The sequence below is a fragment of the Budorcas taxicolor genome, chromosome 19 (genome assembly GCF_023091745.1).
Source record: "Budorcas taxicolor isolate Tak-1 chromosome 19, Takin1.1, whole genome shotgun sequence".
Taxonomy (NCBI): Eukaryota; Metazoa; Chordata; class Mammalia; order Artiodactyla; family Bovidae; genus Budorcas; species Budorcas taxicolor.
Genome location: NC_068928.1, coordinates 17770592 through 17788433, shown reverse-complemented (window position 1 = coordinate 17788433; position 17842 = coordinate 17770592). Strand labels below are relative to the sequence as shown.

Sequence of the window (17842 nt, the reverse complement as noted above, 5' to 3'; positions counted from 1 at the left end):
CCTCGCCTCGGAGCCGGGCCTTGGGGCCGGGGTGGAGGCGGAGGCCGGCGGGGCCGCGGGCGCCGAGAAGTTTGCGGCGGAGGGCCTGGCGTCCCGGGGTCGCGAGGCGGCGGCGCGGGGGCCGGGACCATGGGGGCGGGGGCGGAGGCGGCGCGGCGCGCACGGGCAGCCCAGAGCGGCGCGGCCGCCGCGGCGCGAAGTTAGCCAGGCGCCCCGGGCCGAGCCCCGCAGCCGCGCCGGGCCCCGGACGCCGCCCCGGCATGGGCGAGCACCCCAGCCCGGGCCCCGCGGTGGCCGCCTGCGCCGAGGCGGAGCGCATCGAGGAGCTGGAACCCGAGGCCGAGGAGCGGCCGCCGGCGGAGGACGTGAGTGCCCCCTCCCCCGCCCGGGCAAACTTTCTGGGGGGCGGGGGCCGCGGTGGGGACCGCTGCCCCCGACTCGCCCCCCGCGGGGTAACTGGGAGGCTTCAAGGTGACGCGGGAGCGCCCCGGATTGGCCGGGTCCCCGCGGGCTGGAGGGGGCGGAGGGAACCGGTCTCCCCGAAACGCGCGCGCGCCATCGCCTGCTCGGGCTCCCGGGGCTTCCCGGCGGAGCGCAGCGCCCGCCGCTGCGCCGGGGACCCGCCGGCCGCCGAGCCCCCTCCCCGCGGCTGGTGCAGTGCCCGGGACACGGCGTTTTCCCGCAGAGGCGGCCGCGTCACAGCAGTAGCTCCCCTCCCCTCCCACTCGCGACCTGCGGGCTCTCGGAGCCGGGGAAGGAGCGGGCGCCGCAGAGTCCCCGGAAGCCGGCGGCGCAGACCGCCCTGGCGACCCGTTCTCCGCTCGCTGATGAGCCCCGGCCCGCCCCTGCCCTGTCCAAGACCCTGATCGAAATTCTAGCTAGCCCCTGGCCCCGAGCCCGGCTGGAGGACGCACAGGAGTGCCAGGAGAGCTTTCGCTCCCAGAGAGGGGCTTAGGAGTCCCAGACCGCGTCGGTGCCAGCGACGGTCCCCTGGGCGAGGATAGGGAGGGGCTGCCCCACAGGGCTTCCCTGCCGTCTGCTGCCGGAGTCTCCCCCCAACCCCCTCCGGTCCTGGGAGCCATGGGCAAAGCCGGCAGCGGGGAGTCCTGGGAACTGGAGTTTCTTAAGCTTCTCCCTCCCGAGGTTAACCTGCTCCGCAGAGGTGAAAAACTGGGCAGACGCTCCGCCCTGCCCCTGACCTCTCAGGCTGGGGACCGGGAAGTGAAGCCCGCTCCCCCACCCCCCCCCCGCGCCCGTCTACCCAGCCTCAGCGGGGAAGTCTGAATAGGGTTGTATCCCCTCTGGCTCTTGTGCTTAAACCCCCTCTGTTGCTTCTGGTCCCATCGCTTTGGCTGACTCTTAAGGGCTCCTCACTTAGGCTCAGCCTGCAAAGAGACAGGGGTGGGTTTCAGAGCATGCGGGAATCCCCTCCTCCCAAGTAGAGGCCAAACCTTAATGCTTATGCCCGGATGTGTTTTCGGATAGGGGGTCTTTGATCCCCAGCAGGTGGAGACTGCTGCAGCGGGTCTGATGGAATTGCAGGAGAAGCATCCGGGCATGCATTCCCAGGCCTGGGAGTAGACGCCGAGATAGGAGCTAAGCGGCAGAAGTTATTAGAGGCCCTTGGACAGAATGGCACGCTTTTTTTTTTTTTTAAGGAATGTTGAGAATCACCGTTGCTCTGCTCATGTCCTCTCCTGCGTGTCCCGGAATGAGGCATGCTCTCCCTCCCCAGTCTGAGTGTTCCCACCTTTGCTAGGTGTAGACTCATTTGGGAAACTCTTCCCAGGGGTCCCTGGCCTCGGGTCCCTGAGCCTGGGCCCGCAGCTGGGAGGCTAGGTCAGAAACAGCAGGGGGCTGCGGAGGCCTTGGTGATAAGTGTGTTTCTTTCTTTCTCTCCTCTTCCTCCTCTCCTGCATGGCTCCTTCTCTACCAGCACTGGAAAGTCCTGTTTGATCAGGTAGGTGAGCAGTTAAATGCCCCCTCCCTTCCTGCCAGCCCTCCCCGCAGTCTCCCTGCCTGCGTGGGCTTCCCCAGCTCCGCACTCCTGAGACGGTGACGTGGGAGTGGGGGTGTGGCCTAAGGCAGCTCTGGGTCTGAATGGTACTGCTCTCCAGGTTTCAGGAGGAGGTGGGGGGGGGGGCTCCCTTAAGAGATCCTTCCCTGCCTCCTCCTCCCAACACCACTTCACGGGAACCAGCTTTATACCAGGGAGAAATCCGATAATACGCATTGAGAGCCCTGGATGTATGTTTTCTGTGTGCCAGGGGATAGCCCGTTTGGGCTGGGGAGGTGGGGGAAGGGCTTAGGTGAACATCCCCCCCCACACCCCCCCTTTTTTTTTCTCCTTCCACCATCACAGATCCACGCCGTCTCTGAGGTCAGATCTCTGCCATCCTTGGTGGGTGACTCAAATATGAGCCCTATTTGAAAGCTGACCACTCATGATTTTACCTCAGGGATGGGGGAGCTATAGACGGAAAACAGAATGTGATTGTTTGCAACACCTCAAGTCGAAGTGTGGGAGGTGGAGTTGGAAGTGCCCGCATTGGCTTTGGAACAGGCAGACCAGCACTTGACCTTCTGCAGGGAAATGGTTCTCTTCTTTGCTGGGAACTGCTTTTGCGTGCTGTTGTGTGTTTCCTTCTCCCTCCCTGTTTCACAAGCTTCCCCGGGTGTGGGGGAACAGTGAGCATGGTGCCCTGGGCTGAAGACGATTCTGCCATGAGGTGTGTGCAACTTTAAGACACCAGTCTGGTCGGGTCAGAGGAAAGGTGTTGGGTTGGAGAGGCAGATAAAGCTGAAAAAGTAGCCTGCACCAGACCTCATCCTGTTGAATGCAGGGGAAGCCTTTCAAAGTACTTTCGGCAAGTTTGTTATCAGATCCAGGGGGTACTTTGGGAAGATGCTCTGTGAGAGCGGAGTAGAGATGAGAAGCTGGCTAGGAGCCTGCAGCAATGCATGGAGACAAGCACCTTGACTTGGAAAAGTGGGAATGGAAAGGAAGAAGGACATGGTGATGGGAGAATTGGAAGATCTTAGTAGCCTGGAATAGATGAGGTGAACCACATGTATTACTTTGAGATTCTAAATGTAGATTTGCGTCTTCCCTGGTGGTCCAGTGGCTAGGACTCTGCACTCCCGATGGAGGGGACCTGGGTTTGATCCCTGGTTGGGAAACTAGGTCCCACATGCCACAACTAAGAGGTCCGTGCTGCAACTAAAGATGCTGCAGCTGCAATGGAGATCCAAGACAGATCCGAATGGGTGAGGCAGACCACATGGACAACATTGAGGTTCCGAACCTGAGAGGAGCAGGAAAATAAGGGTTCATGAAACTGACAACTTTGATTTCAGACCAGTTCAATTTGAATCAGCTAAATGCAGATGCCGAGTGGGACTGAAAACAGAGTTCAGGGAACTTCCCTGGCAGTCCAGTGGTTAAGACTTCGCCTTCCAGTGTGGGTAGGAAGCAAAGATCCCACATGCCTCCAGGCCCCCCAAAAATCAAAACATGAAACAGAAGCAACATTGTAACCAATTCAATAAAGACTTTAAAAATGGTCTGCATCAAAAAAATCTTAAAGAAAAAACATGGATTTCAGCTTGAAAGACAGGGTGGGCCTGGAGTGGAGGTTTGGGGGTGTCATCATCTTAACACAAGGCCTGACTGATGTGGGGAGCTTCCCACCCCTCCGGTCCTGCTCGGGTAGACTGACTCCCCCTCGGGCTCCTAAGAGCACAGCAGCTGCTGGCCTGACGCCCTGAGGCAGGAGGGAGCCGCCTGCTGCCACCGATGCCACGACCAGCAAGCTGCCAACCCTTCACACCTCCTGCCAGATTTAGAATCGAAACCTAGAACAAAGTGTATCGTTCTTTTTTCCCCTCTGTCTGTGTCTTTCTCATTTGATTAATTTCCTTCGCCAGTCCCTGCCTGTGTGTTTGCACTGTGAAAGGAACGATTTGGACGAATGGAGGGAAATTTTTAGGAGGAAGGATTTGGAACTTGAGGGAGCAGAGAAAATGCATGGCACCTGATAGCAGTGGGTGGTCTACGAAATCCAGTTTTTCCCACTGGAGGGAGATCCCGAGTGTCACAGAGCTCATCCCCCTGCTTCTGGGAAGGCCCACCCAGAAACCATTCTGGACAGACACACTTCTAGGAAAGAAACTCCCCAAGCTTACACTGGACAATTTTTTTTTTTTCTCTCGCTATGAGTTCTGCCTTGTGTTCGCTCCCCAGCCCTCATATGGCTTTAGAAGCCTGTTTCTGTTGTCTTCCTTCCTATCGGTGCTTTGTGCTTGAGGAGAGCTGCCTGTGAGCAGGGGGCCCAACCTCTGGCAGACACCCATCCCTCTGCATCTCTCCCGCCTCTTTTGTGTAGCTCCCCTTGGACCATCCCCGATAGGGCTGAATGCAGAGCAGGTGTGAGGCTTCCTCAATGGTCGTACAACTTCAGAAGGGCCCCAGGAGGGCTGGGGGGTCTTATCCTCTCTGACTCTTCCTCTGGGCCTACTTAAAGGCAGGATTTGGTGATGGTGAACTTGGTGCACTCAGGAAGGAATATTTGGCTGGGGGTTACAGGCACCCTCCCCACAATTTCTTACAGGAATAGCCCTGATGGGTCAACCTGTGCTGAATGGGGTGGGATTCTCCTGACACTTGTCAGAATCCCTGCCAGCTAATGTGGCCCTGGAATTCACCTTTCTGAGGTCATGGGATAAGGAGGCTGGCCCTAGTCAGTCCGCCTTCCTTTCCTGGGTCAAGGGGATACCAGCGATCACCTGGTTTCAAACTGGGATCTGCTGGGACCTTTTTCCAGTGTTAGGGATGGTTTTCGAGCAGTCTTTCTGTGCTGTCTGGTTCTTCAGCATGTAGAGTGGCTTTCACCCAACATAATGCTGATTGGAGCCAAGGGCTAGAAACCATGACCTTGGCCTTTTAATCTATGTGGACACCCCTCCACCAGAATGCCTTCTGGGGAGTTGGAGGTGAAGAAAACAGGTGACTCCAGCCCCATGGAAGTTTACTCAGCTGGTCCCCACTGGCATCCTGGGTGTTTGTCTGGTCTGTTCAAGCAAGAGTGCAACACGCCACCCAACCTCATCCCTTCCCCTGTATTTCCCTGTGGATCCCAGAAGTTACAACTGGTAGGAAGCCTGAAAATCATCACTTCAACCCCCAGATATTCCAGGTGTTTGTTTCCTGTTTGAACTTCTCATTGAGGAAGTGATCTTTTCATAGCCTTGGAATCGGAATGGTTTTCCTAAATACTGGATCTTAAAGTTTAAATATGAACCTGTTGTTATGGTGTAAAATAATGGTAAAAATGTCTTCTTTTTCTGCAGTTCAATCTATTGGGCTTTTCCTTCATGACTCCTTATGTTGCTTCAGAGCTGAGACACTTTCCATCCCTCTTCAGATCTCATAAATTGTTTTTGTTGTTCAGTTGCTCAGCTGTGTCTGACTCTTTGCAGCTCCATGGACTGCAGCACACCACGCTTCCCTGTCCTTCACTATCTCCCGAAGCTTGCTCGAACTCACATCCATTGAGTTGGTGATGCCATCCAACCATCTCATCCTCTGTCACCTCCATCTCTTCCTGCCCTCAATCTTTCCTAGCATCAGGGTCTTTTCCAGTGAGTTGGCTCTTTGCATCAGGTGGCCGAAGTATTGGAGCTTTACCTTCAGCATCAGTCCTTCCAATGAATATTCAGGGTTGATTTCCTTTAGGATGACTGGTTTGATCTCCTTGCTCTCCAAGGGACTCTCAGAGTCTTCTCCAGCACCACAGTTGTTTTTTTTTTTTAAATTTATTTATTTATTTTAATTGTAGGCTAATTACAGTATTGTAGTGGTTTTTGCCATACATTGACATGAATCAGCCATGGTTATACATGTGTTCCTCATCCTGAACCCCCTCCCACCTCCCTCCCCATCCCATCCCTCAGGGTCATCCCAGTGCTCCAGCCCTGAGCACCCTGTCTCATGCATCAAACCTGGACTGGCGGTCTGTTTCACATATGATGATATACATGTTTCAATGCTATTCTCTCAAATCATCCCACCCTCACCTTCTCCCACAGAGTCCAAAAGTCTGTTCTTTACATCTGTGTCTCTTTTGCTGTCTTGCATATAGGGTCATCATTACCATCTTTCTGAATTCCATATATATGCGTTAATATACTATATTGGTATTTTTCTTTCTGACTTCACTCTGTATAATAGGCTCCAGTTTCATCCACCTCATTAGAACTGATTCAAATAGCACCGCAGTTTGAAAGCATCAATTCTTGGGCGCTCAGCCTTCATTATGGTTTAGCTTTCACATCCATACATGACTACTGGAAAAACCATAGCTTTGACTATACGGACCTTTGTCGGCAAAGTGACGTCTCTGCTTTTTAATATGCTGTCTAGGTCTGTCATAGCTTTTCTTCCATGGAGGAAGCGTCTTTTAATTTCATGGCTGCAGTCACCATCTGCAGTGATTTTGGAGCCCAAGAAGATAAAGTCTGTCACTGTTTCCATTTTTCCGCATCTATTTGCCATGAAGTGATGGGATTGGATACCATGATCTTAGTTTTTTGAATGTTGAGTTTTAAGACAGCTTTCTCACTCTCCTCTTTGACCTTCATTAAGAGGCTCTTTAGTTCCTCTTTGCTCACTGCCATTCAGTTCAATTCAGTTCAGTCACTCAGTCGTGTCTGACTCTTTGCGACCCCATGAATTGCAGCACGCCAGGCCTCCCTGTCCATCACCAACTCCCGGAGTTCACTCAGACTCACGTCCATTGAGTCAGTGATGCCATCCAGCCATCCCATCCTCTGTCGTCCCCCTCTCCTGCCCCATTAGGATCTCATAAATAGATGCTTCTATTTCCTACTTCTTTTTCTCTGATTAAAAAAAAAAAATCCTCTAACTCTTTACTCCCTCCAGATCTAATTCCTATCCAATTATATCAGCATCACTTATTAAGAAAGCCTTCCTTTATATAGTGAGAAATTTTATCATTTGGTAAGTTTTTATTAATATACATGGTGGGGTTTATTTTTTATTTCTGATCTATTCCCCTGATATTTACAATTTTTCCCAGTACCCTTTAGTTATTGCTTTACATTTCTTCCATAGGTTTCCTCCAAGCTTCTCTTTTTCAGGTTATGCTTTGATAGTCTCCCAGTCCTTCCTGGACTCCAGGGAGGTACCCTCAAGGACCCAAGGTCAAGCAGCAGGTCCATGGCAGACATAGGACTGGAGTCTGCTAACTCATAAAAGGCTTCTGGGGTTGGAAAACCATTGCCACATTCACACATACAAGTGCCTCCAAGATCTCCAAATGTTTAATGAGCAAAACGGTTTGGAGCAGAGTTCTGTTAAGTCAACAGAGCACAGTTGCTTTCCAAGCTCAAGCATGTGAGAAAGAAAAGGGAGAATTAGAAGGAACTTGATCATGTTTCCCGTTTTCCCCTTCCCACTGGGAACATGCATTTTTCAGTCTCCAAGAAGAGACCCCTAACTTTGCCAGTCTCCCAGAAGGGAAGCAGCCAAATCTTGACTCTCCCTCCAAAATTATAAACATGTTACAACCACAACAAGAGGCTGCTTGGGTGGGCTGCTGGAGAAAACCCTGTATGTGGGGCAAATAGTCCTGGGTTCAAGCCCAGGACTGTGATTGGGGGCTCTGTGATTGGAGTCAAAGTGACATTAGTGCTCTGAGCCTCAATTTCTTTATCTCTGAAATGGAGAGGATAATCTTTAAGTCTAGGGATGATTGTGGGAGTTGAATGGAAGTGGAAACTCTCTTAATAATATCTGATACCGAATGGGCATTGATTGATGTTTTTGTTTGTTTGGGTTTTCCTGTTTTGTTTTTGGCCGTGCTGAGTAGCATGCACGATCTTAGTTCCCTGACCAGCGATTGAACCCACGCCCCCTGCGGTGGAAGCATGAAGTCTTAAGCCATAGTTACCTTTGACAGCTGTTTTTTGATGGGGAATCAGAATTTGCTAGAATAAGCCCAGAGTCATTTCTGAGATCCATGCCTCCATAGGGAAGGTCTCTGCCTCTAGACCACCTCCTTCCCAGCCCCAACTCCTTGAGACAGAGCCACTTGTGTGCTCAGAGGAGTTTTCTGCTTGCTTTCCCCAAGTATCTCCTCTACCGAGTCCCCCTTACCCTCAGCCTGTGGTCTTCTCTGAGCCTGACCCTAAAGCCTACCTCATTTACACTCCTGCTGGCTGGATTAAGACGGTTCTGGGAGCTGAAAAGAGGTGCAGATGAGACTGCTGTATGGATTAGTGAAGAGCCGCAGAGAAAACACGTGCTCCAGACTCGTGGGGCCTTGGCGGCACCCCGGGGGACACAGGATTAACCAGCAGAGAGGGGTTGCCTTGCCTGGGCTCAGTACCTCCAGCCCCTTATCAGGTGGTGTCCAGGTCCCTAGAGTCTGAACTCTCCTCCACCACAAAGGCGCTCCCCTCTCCTGCCCCCAGGGACCCCAGCAGCCATGCTGCATTAACCCTTTTATCCCTAACTCCCAGAAAGGCACTGGATAGCAGTTGAGCAGTGAGGCTGAGGGAGCTGAGGTGGTGTGCTGCCCGGCTGCCTGCCTGACACGGAATAGGCATACACGTGCAGGAGCGAACAGGTCCAGCTACATCCCTGCCCACGCCGTCTCTGGCTCTGATGTCCTCTACGGGCACTAGCCCTGGCTGTGGGCCACCTCGCCCCGGTCGGCGCCTCTGGGGCTGTGGCCACCTTGAGGACCTCAGCTTATCAGGAGGTCAATGGAAGCATCTTGTCCAGGCTGCTCATTTTGCAAATGAGAAAACAGACGTCTGTGACCTTCGGAGGTCACTTGGTGCTGAAGTATCAGACTGAGACAAGAGCCCAGCTCTGCTTTCTCTCTCTCTGACCTGTGTTCCTGCCACCGGGCCATGCAGACGTCTGGCTGCTTCCTCAGCACCCCCAAGTGACTAAGGGACAGGCGAGGACACGGAGTCTGGCTTGAGTCCCAGTTTTGCTTCTCTTTGCTTGCTACGTGACAAGGGGCCTGCTGGGTGATGTCTCAAAGCCTCAGTTTTCTCATCTGTCAGCTCCCTGCCCTCAGGGCTCTTTCGGGGCCTGATGAGATGCTGGGTGCACAGCAGGTGGCGGTGTGTAGTGAGTCCCTGATAAACACACGTGGTTGTTACCATGTTACTGGAATTTGGAGAAATTGACACCATTTTCAAAATTACCTCTGAGTATTAGTTCTAGGTCTTGAATCAAAGTGTCCAAATCCCCATGCTGGGGTTCCTTCCAGCTTATCAAGCTGACTTCTTCAGGTCAGGAGCTGGAAAACCATGTTCTCTCTGAACTTTCCACAGAGCGAAGTTTTTGGAAAGAGACTGCCAGGGGTGGGGACTGGCGGGGGGTGGACGCCAAAGCGTTTTTCCCTCCTCTCACTGGCTGTGGGATAGTCTGTGGCAAGAACGAGGCTTCAGGCACCAGGTGATCAGAGCCCAGGGCAGGCCTCCTCTACCCAGGGTTCCCATTTGACAGTTCCTGGTGAGCCTGGGCACAGGGTCCTGTTTTGTGTTACGGAAATGAGCTGATGAGTGTCTCGAGCTGTGAACAACTTGGCCAGCCTTGTTCCACCGGCTTTTTTATTTATTTATTTTGAAAAGTTACTTATTTATGGCTTCACTGGGTCTTCATTGCTGTGCTTGGGCTTTCTCTAGTCATGGTGCTCGGGCTCCTCACTGCAGTGGATTCTCTCGTTGCAGAACACGGACTCTAGATCAGTCTCAATAGTTGTGGCACGTGGGCTTAGCTGCATCTCGGCATGTGGAATCTTCTCAGACCAGGGATCCAATCCGTGTCCCCTGCATTGGCAGGTGGATTCTCAACCCCTGGACCACCAGGGAAGTCCTCCACCAGCTTTTTAAATTTATTTATATCTTTTATTATTTTTCTTGGCCACTCCACATGGCAGGCAAAACCTTAGTTCCCCAACCAGGGATCTGCAGTGGAAGCGTCATCTTAACCCCTGGACCACCGGGGAAGACTCCCATCACCTTTTTTAAAAGGACAGTACAGGTTTGAGTTGGAAAGTATTCCTTTGAGAGAGCAAACACTGAGCATCTGTGTGCACACAGGTTGTCTCATTTTGCTCTCGTAACCCTGGGAGGTGAGTGGTGCAGTCCCCTCTTTACAGAGGAGGAAACTGAGGCCTGGGGGGTGGGGGCGGGGCCCAAGACATAAAGCAAATGAGGACCCTCTGCAGAGGGGTTTGTGTGTGTACACAAGGCTCCTGGGTGGCTTCAGCATCGGGGCCAAGGGCCACAGGAGGTGAGGGAGCCTGGTGACCCTGCATCCTGCCCACCCTGCTCCTGGTCAGAGGTCTGCATCCCACTTCCCTCCTCCCTGCATTCAGCGGGACCCGTTGGTGGTTTCCAAGAGAAACAGCAGGAGGAAATGGGTTTAGGCTGAAGTGGGTGGGGTGGGGAACGTGTAAGACCCCCTCCCCACTCAGACCCACTCCCACCTCTCCCTGCCAATGGCCCCCCTGCCTTTACGGCTGTGACTTGGCCTCAGTCCTCCAGCAGCCGTGACGACTGGGCCTGGATGAGTCAGCACAGGCGTTCTGTCTGCTTCTGGGACCCAAGGGACCAGCCTGAATCCCAGCTGCCCCCGAGGGCCTGTGCACCTCCAAGGCCTTCTGCGGGGAGGGGGCTCCTGAAGGGGAGAAGCGGGGTCCTCCAGGAGACTCTCTTTCAGGGTGGAGATGGGCAGGGCCTGGAGGGAAGAGGTGGCCCTCACACCACCTGACCCCCGTTTCTGCACCCCGGCGGGCGGGGGGGTCTGGGAGCTCATCTTCTCCTCACGGCCCAGGTATTGAGAGAGAAGGCTGGATGGTTTTCTGGAAATAGACCAGCTGCCCAGCAGCTCAGCCTGGATCCAGGCCAGAATGTCCCCAGCTTCTCTGCTTGAGGGAATGTGTTCCAGCCTCCTAATCAGCCTGCCAGCCTCAGATCCGGGGGATCAGCTCTTCGACTAATAGGGGGTGATGTTCAGGAGTCTGGCCTAGACCTTCTGGGAAAAACCCCTTGGGAGGGATGGAGCCCTGGGCTGGCAGCTGGAAAGACAGAAATAATATAACTGGGAATTCTAGAATTGTGGAAGGTTCACTCACCGTCAGATGCCTGGCCAGGCCCCAGGGGAGCCAAGCGCCCCTCATGCCTCCAGGTGGGGAGACTGGAGGGCAGGAGAGGTCGGAACCAGGTTTTTAAAAACTGGTCTCTCCCAGGGAGACTTGAGGTCTTCATAAATCCACTCCTAACTTCAGCTGCTTTAAAGCAGGCCAGAGGGGTACCCTGTTCTACTCACTGAAGTGCTTCTGGGCAGATCATTCATCTTGGTGTGCCTCAGTTTCCATATCTGTTAAATGGGACTAACCACACTTATACTCTAGGATTGATGTGAGAATAAAAGTGGTCAGAGGAATTCCCTGATTAGGAATGGTTAGCGTGGTTAGGACTCCTCTTTCACTGCCTAGGGCCCAGGTTCAGTCCCTAGTCAGGGAACTAAAATCCCACAAGCTGTATGGGGCAGCCAGGAAGAAAACAAAACCATGAAATTATTGGGAAAAGACAGAGGGGATGGTGTGAGGTGGTTTTCTCTACAGGGCGAATTAGCATCCTCATTTGCAAGGCAGAAGTGCTAGGGAAAGCTGCTACTCCCATAACCTCGCCTCCTGACCTCGGCAGCTGCAGGCCTGGACCTAATTTATGGGGCTGTAAATATCCATGAATGGACCAGAGTTCCCTGGTGGGCTGTAGCTGCTGAGTGGGGACAACTCTGCTGAGCCCGAAACCCCAGGGCAGCCTCGTTAATTCTGCTCAGCCCAGAAGCCGGGTAATGGTGCAAGGAGCCAGCAGAAGAGCTGTGATAACCCCCTGAGTGGGGAGGGGTGGCTGTCTGCACCCTCCCCTGCCCCAGCACTCACACTGTGTGGTCCTTTCCCAGGGATCCTTTTGTCTCGGTAAACGGGACAGTGGGGCCCGAGATGGAAGCCTCCCTTAGATTCTAGGTCCTAACCTTCTGGGTCTGAGAGGTCTGTACCAGGATGGCTCTCTAGGTGGGGCTTCCCAGGTGATGCTAGTGGTAAAGAACCAGTGCAAGAGACATTAGAGGCGAGTGTTCCATCCCTGGGTTGGGAAGATTCCCTGGAGGAGGGCATGGCAGCCGTCTCTGGCATTCTTGCCTGGAGAATCCCATGGACAGAGGAGCCTGGACCACACATATATATGAGCCATCCGGTAGATGTGTCCCTTCCTCTTTTTCCGATGCCTTGCTGCTGCTGAAGCTTGGCTGGGCTCTCGGGCCTGCGGCAGGGAGGGAAGTGGCGCCGCTGTCCTGGGTGCTGAGCAGGCAGATCTCAGCTCAGCGGCCCATTAGGCCCATCACTTACTCTTTCTCTCCCAGGGTCTGGCACCCTCCTCAGCCCTCTGGCTGGGACCAGGATGGGGGAGATTTCTAACTTTGCTGGAGGACATCGGACAGTGTCAGCTGCCTTGAGGGCCTGCCGTTCATGAGATGGGGTGAAAGGATGATTGGAAACCGACAAAGGGGCCTGGTTTCATAGAAGGGAAAAGCAACTCTATTATGGATTCATGCATTTTCCCCAAAATGTGTTGCGTGGAGTGTTGCTGTGAAAAAATATTATGATCAAAGATCCAATAAGTTTAGAAAATGCTGGACTGAATAATTAAGACAGGTTTCTCCACTTATAAGATCTTGAAGAACTGTTTATATGGTTTTATGCATCATGCCCTTCCAGAAGGGTTTCCCATAATTTTTTTTAAAATTTTATTTCTTGGCCACGTTGCATGGCATATGGCCTCTTACTTCCCTGTGTGTGTGTGTGTGTGCTAAGTGGCTTCAGTCGTGTCCAACTGTTTACGACCCTATGGACCGTAGCCTGCTAAGCTCCTCTGTCCATGGGATTCTCCAGGCAAGAATACTGGAGTTGGGTGCTGTGCTCTCCTCCAGGGATCTTCCCAATCCAGGGATCAGCCTGCGTCTCTTCCATCTCCTGCCTTGGCAGGCAAGTTCTTTACCACTAGTGCCACCTGGGAAGCCCCTTAGTTCCTTGACTAGGGAGCAACCGTGTGCCCCCCGCCTTGAAAGCATGGAGTCTTAACCATTGGACCGCCAGGGAAGTCCCAAGTATTTCCCAAACTTATAGGACCACAACATCCTTATTACATGCACCGCCTTGGGCCTGGTGTTTCATGAAACACACACTGGGAAACACTGAGCCAGTTATATTTCAAATGCCAGAACAGGACCGAGAAAAACAAGGAAGAGCAAAGCTGCACCAGCCAACGCCCCTGGAGGAGCCCTGAACTATTTCCATCTTGACCACTGACTTGCTCTGTGACCTTAACTGGTTCCTTTTGCTCTCTGCACCTGTCTCCCTGTCCATAATACAAGCATGATACCCGACACATAGTTGATCTTCGGCAAGTGTCTGTTGAATGAATGAATGAGAAGACTGAATTGGGGTCTCTCGAACCCTTCAGGATGCCGCAGCATCTGAAACTGGGAGAGTGTAGGCTCTGGCCCCTCCACCTGGATGTGAGGCCACCTGCCCCGTTACCAGCTCTTCAAACCTGGGCAGCTCTGTTCTGGATGCCTCGTCTTTCTCCCGGATAAAATAGCACCTCCCTCGTAGGACTGTTGTAAGGTTTAAATGGGGGGACCACGTAATTTATATCCAACCTGGGACCGTTTTGAGAGTGAAAGGGGCGCTGTTAATAAACATGCTGAGGGACTTCCCTGGGGGTCCAGTGGTTAAGAATCCACCTGCCAATGCAGCAGATGCAGGTTTGATCCTTGGTCAAGGAACTCAGACCCCACAGGCCTTGGGGCGACTGAGCTGGTGGGCAGCCCTGCAACTAGAGAGCCAGCAGACAGCAGTGAGGTTCCCACGTGCCACAACGGAGATGGGACGCAGCCAAATGAATAAGCTGTAATAAATAAATAAATCATCCTGTCATCTCCATTGCCTGCTCACCCAATTCCTTCTGAAGCATGCTGAGACAATAGGTGTAAACCAGGACTGTCGCAGACAAACCAGGACATAGGGTGACCTGAGGTTTCCACGAGGTAGCGCCTGGTGCTTGGCAGGCACTGCATATGCAGGTACTATTGCGTTGCTGTTCAACCAAGGAGTCTGCAGAAGGCCAACAGAGAAGACAACTCAGGAACTTCCCTGGTGGTTCAGTGGTTAAGACTCCAAGTTCCCGAGGCAGAGGGCATGGGTTTGATCCCTGGCTGGGGAACTAAGATCCTGCAAGCTGCACAGTGCAAATAATAGAAACAAAAAACTGGAAACAAACAAACTCAGATGGGGCCTCTCTGGCTGAGGAGGCAGAGGGGGCTGTTCAGCAAACCCTTCCTCACCTCTCTGGGCCTCAGACGTCCCCCCAACTCCTAGAACTCTGCAGAGCAGCTTGAAAACCACTGAGGTTCCTTTTCAGCTCCCCTGGACTGAGAGCTAACAATCTCCTGACCTGCTGCCTGTCTCCCCAGTGTCACCAGGTCCCTTGTGCAGCACAGACCTCAACCCCCACCCCCCCACCCCTGCCCCTACCATGTAGCTGCCTCATCCTGAGTCCAAGTTTCCCATCAGCCCTTTGACCGAGCAAGGATGCAGAACTGAAGATCAGCCACTCCACGCTGATTGTGAATTTCTCTTTCCCCGGCTGTCATCTGCATACGGTGTGTTTATGTGTGCAGGGCTGGGGACAGACCCCCTTTCTTCCCTCCAAGAGGGGAGAGTTCCTCCCACATGATGGATAGAGAAATCCAGGCAGTGTGGCTAATGCTTTGCTCAAGATGGCACAGCAGCTGAGGGTGGGGTTCTTTCCAGAACTCTTCCCCAGCTCCTTGCCCCAGAGGAGGGGAGGAGCCCTCAGAGAAAATGTGGTGGGTCCTTTCCACAGTGGCTGAGACGGTAAAGAATCGGCCCACAATGCGGGAGACGCAGGTTCAATCCCTGGGTCAGGAAGATCCCCTATGGCAACCGACTCCAGTATTCTTGCCTGGAAAATTCCATGGACAGAGGAGCCTGGCGGGCTACAGCCCATGGGGTCACAAAGAGTCGGACACGACTGAACCGCTAACACTTTGCACAGCCGAGGTTGTAAGTAAGCCAGGAGGGGGCCCAGGGCGGGAGACGGGGATATATATATGTACATACAGCCGAGCATGCATGGGGCCCCAGGCAGGGGAGAAACCGGCAACCCAGAGGATTAAGGGGCCAGGGGGCTGGGCATTCTGGGATTAAGCGCCCACCACCCCAGTCTCGCAGCTCTTTTCAAGGCCCAGGCAGGTGGGCGGGAGCTGCTGGAGGATCACTCCTCATTCTGTGTTTTCCTCTCTTTCTGCCCCAGCAGCTCCCACACAGGCCGAATGTGGGTTTGGCTTCCCCTTCACCCACCTCTACAGCCGGGCCTATCCAGGAGGCAGCTGTGAGGGTGCTCCCGGCTTCTAACTCCCAGGGGGGCCCCTGCCTGGGGCCTATTCACAGCCCCGCCACCCTCAGACCAGCCCCAGTCAGGCTGTCTCCAACCCACCCAGCCTGGACCTCACCCTGAGAGCACCCCACCCAAAGTGGACGAATGTGGGCTTGGAGCACCCAGGACCTGCAGCTTCAGGGCCCTCAGTACACTGCGTGTGTGCCCACTCACTCTGTCACGTCTGACTCTTTCATGACCCCATGGGCCGTAGCCCCTCATGCTCCTCTGTCCATGGGATTTCCCAGAATTTGAATGAGGCAAGAAGACTGGAGTGGGTTGCCATTTCCTCCTCCAGGGGATCTTCCCAACCCCGGGTTTGAACCTGCCTCTCCTGCATTGGCAGGCAGATTCTTTACTGCTGAGCCACCGGGGAGCCCCATTCGGTACATTATTGATGAGAAAGTGAAATTGCATTCATTTGTTGGTGTGTTTGTTTTTGGCTGTGTGTTCTGTGGGATCTTAGTTCCCCGATCAAGGATCCCCGCCCCTTGCATTGGCTGCGAGGAGTCATATCCACTGGACCGCCGAGGAAGTCCTGGAAACTGCATGTACAGGGTTTGTCTTTCCCAAAGCTCCAAACCATGGTGCTTGTATGATCCTGTCCCCATCACTGCCCTTGAGGAGGCCCAGGGTGGGAGTCGTGTCCAGGAGGGTCGGCGAAGCCTCCGTAACACGGCTGCTTTCCCTTCCTTTGAATGAGGCACGTGGAGCTGGACACTGAGTCCGGACGACCCTGGGCCCTGGAGAGCCCAGCCCTGCATTTGCTTCAGCCCACTGCACCCTGCGGGGAGGCTCACTCTGCTTGAGAAGTGAGGCCGCGGCAATTATGGGCCGAGATGATTACCTGAAGTCACGCAAACTGCTCCGTGGCTGAGGCAAGAATGGGATTTTGCCTTGTTCATTGCAGCCTCCTTTAGAAGCTCTCAGCATCCTCCCAGGCAGTGGTGCCCACCTCTCTCCGCCTTCTGCATGAGTCCTCTCTGTTTCTTTCTGTCTCCCCCTCACTCGCTCCCTTTGTTCCCCGGCTCCCCCTGCCCCATCCATGCCCTCTGTCAGCCGGTGCTCTTGCCCTTCTGTTCCGAGGTGTCGGGGGTGGTGGTTGGAAGGTGCCCTGTGTCCGTTCCCATGGGGCTCAGGCAGCTGGCCCTCTCCCTTTCTCTGCCTCCCCCCAATCACCCTCCTTCATCCCTGAGGCCTCATTATTAGGGTGGCCATGACCTCGCATTGTCTGGCCTGTCTGGCCCTGGCATGAAAGGTAGGGTTTTGGCAGAGAAGGGGAAGCTCGGCCAGCTTCCAGCTCCTTCTCTGTAACATGCTGGGGGCAGAACTGGCGGGGCGGGGTTGGGGGCTGGGGGCAGGGCAGGCCCGGTCACTAGGGCGACAGCAGGGAGCCCTGGGTGGTGGGGGAGGGAGACCAGGGGAGCAGGTGGTTCTTTGTCTGGAGCTGGAATGAAGGAGAGGGGCCCTTGCCTGATCCCAGCCCCTCTGCCCCATCCCTCGGGAGAGCCTTGGATGGGCCCCCGGGGAGGGATGTCTTCCCTCCACCTTCCCCCACCACCACCCCCAACACCTCAGGCTGATGCAGGAGACACTCTGTGTGGTGCTCACCAGGGGAGGGGCGGGGAAGGATGAACATTTCCAGGATTCAGGGCTGCTTCTGAACACCCCCTACTTGGAACCCCCCCTCAACCCCCATCAGCCCACCCAAGACGAGGGCCACAGGGAACCAGGCAGGGCCCGGCTGGTGAGTCCCTGTTGCCGGAGGGGTTAGGGCCCAGGCAGAGCGGGAGACCCCCACCCCAGCTGCTGCCATTGCCACTTTGCCACCACCGGCATCATTTCCCGTCTGAGCTGTAAGGAGATCAGAGCTGTTGCTGTGTGAGTGCTTTCCTGCTTGAAAAATCTGTTTAGAGTGGACCCTGGAGGCTCCTGGAGCCCCTCCTCTCCGGGCTTTGCGCTCACCTCTTTGATCCTTACATTTGGCTCCTGAGCAGCAGAGCAGGCTCTGAAGGCTGACCGGCAGCGGCAGCCAGTGGTGACGGTAGTGCCGGGCTGTCCGGGCCTGGAATTCCGGGATCTTCGGCTCTGTGGCTCGCAGGCGTGTCACTTAACCTCTCTGTGCTCATCTTCCCGAGTCTTCACTTCTTCATCTGTGAGACTGAAACCACGTAACTCAGAGTGGGACTCGAACCCACATCCCAGGACTTGAACCCACGTCCCTGGACTCAAACCCACCCAGGCTTTTAACTGAGATCCCACACCTGGTTTCAGG

The 17842-nt window shown here is 54.4% G+C and overlaps 1 protein-coding gene across 1 annotated transcript in view; it reads left to right on the top strand.

Annotated features, from left to right (window-relative positions):
• Positions 1–260: 260 nt before the first annotated feature.
• RHBDL3 (rhomboid like 3) overlaps positions 261–17842 on the top strand; it is a 50957-nt gene continuing 33375 nt past the window's right edge. Inside the window, exons 1-2 of the mRNA XM_052658328.1 lie at positions 261–365; positions 1937–1960. Of these exons, the coding sequence (XP_052514288.1) occupies positions 261–365; positions 1937–1960 (129 nt within the window). The remainder of the gene's footprint in view (positions 366–1936; positions 1961–17842) is intronic.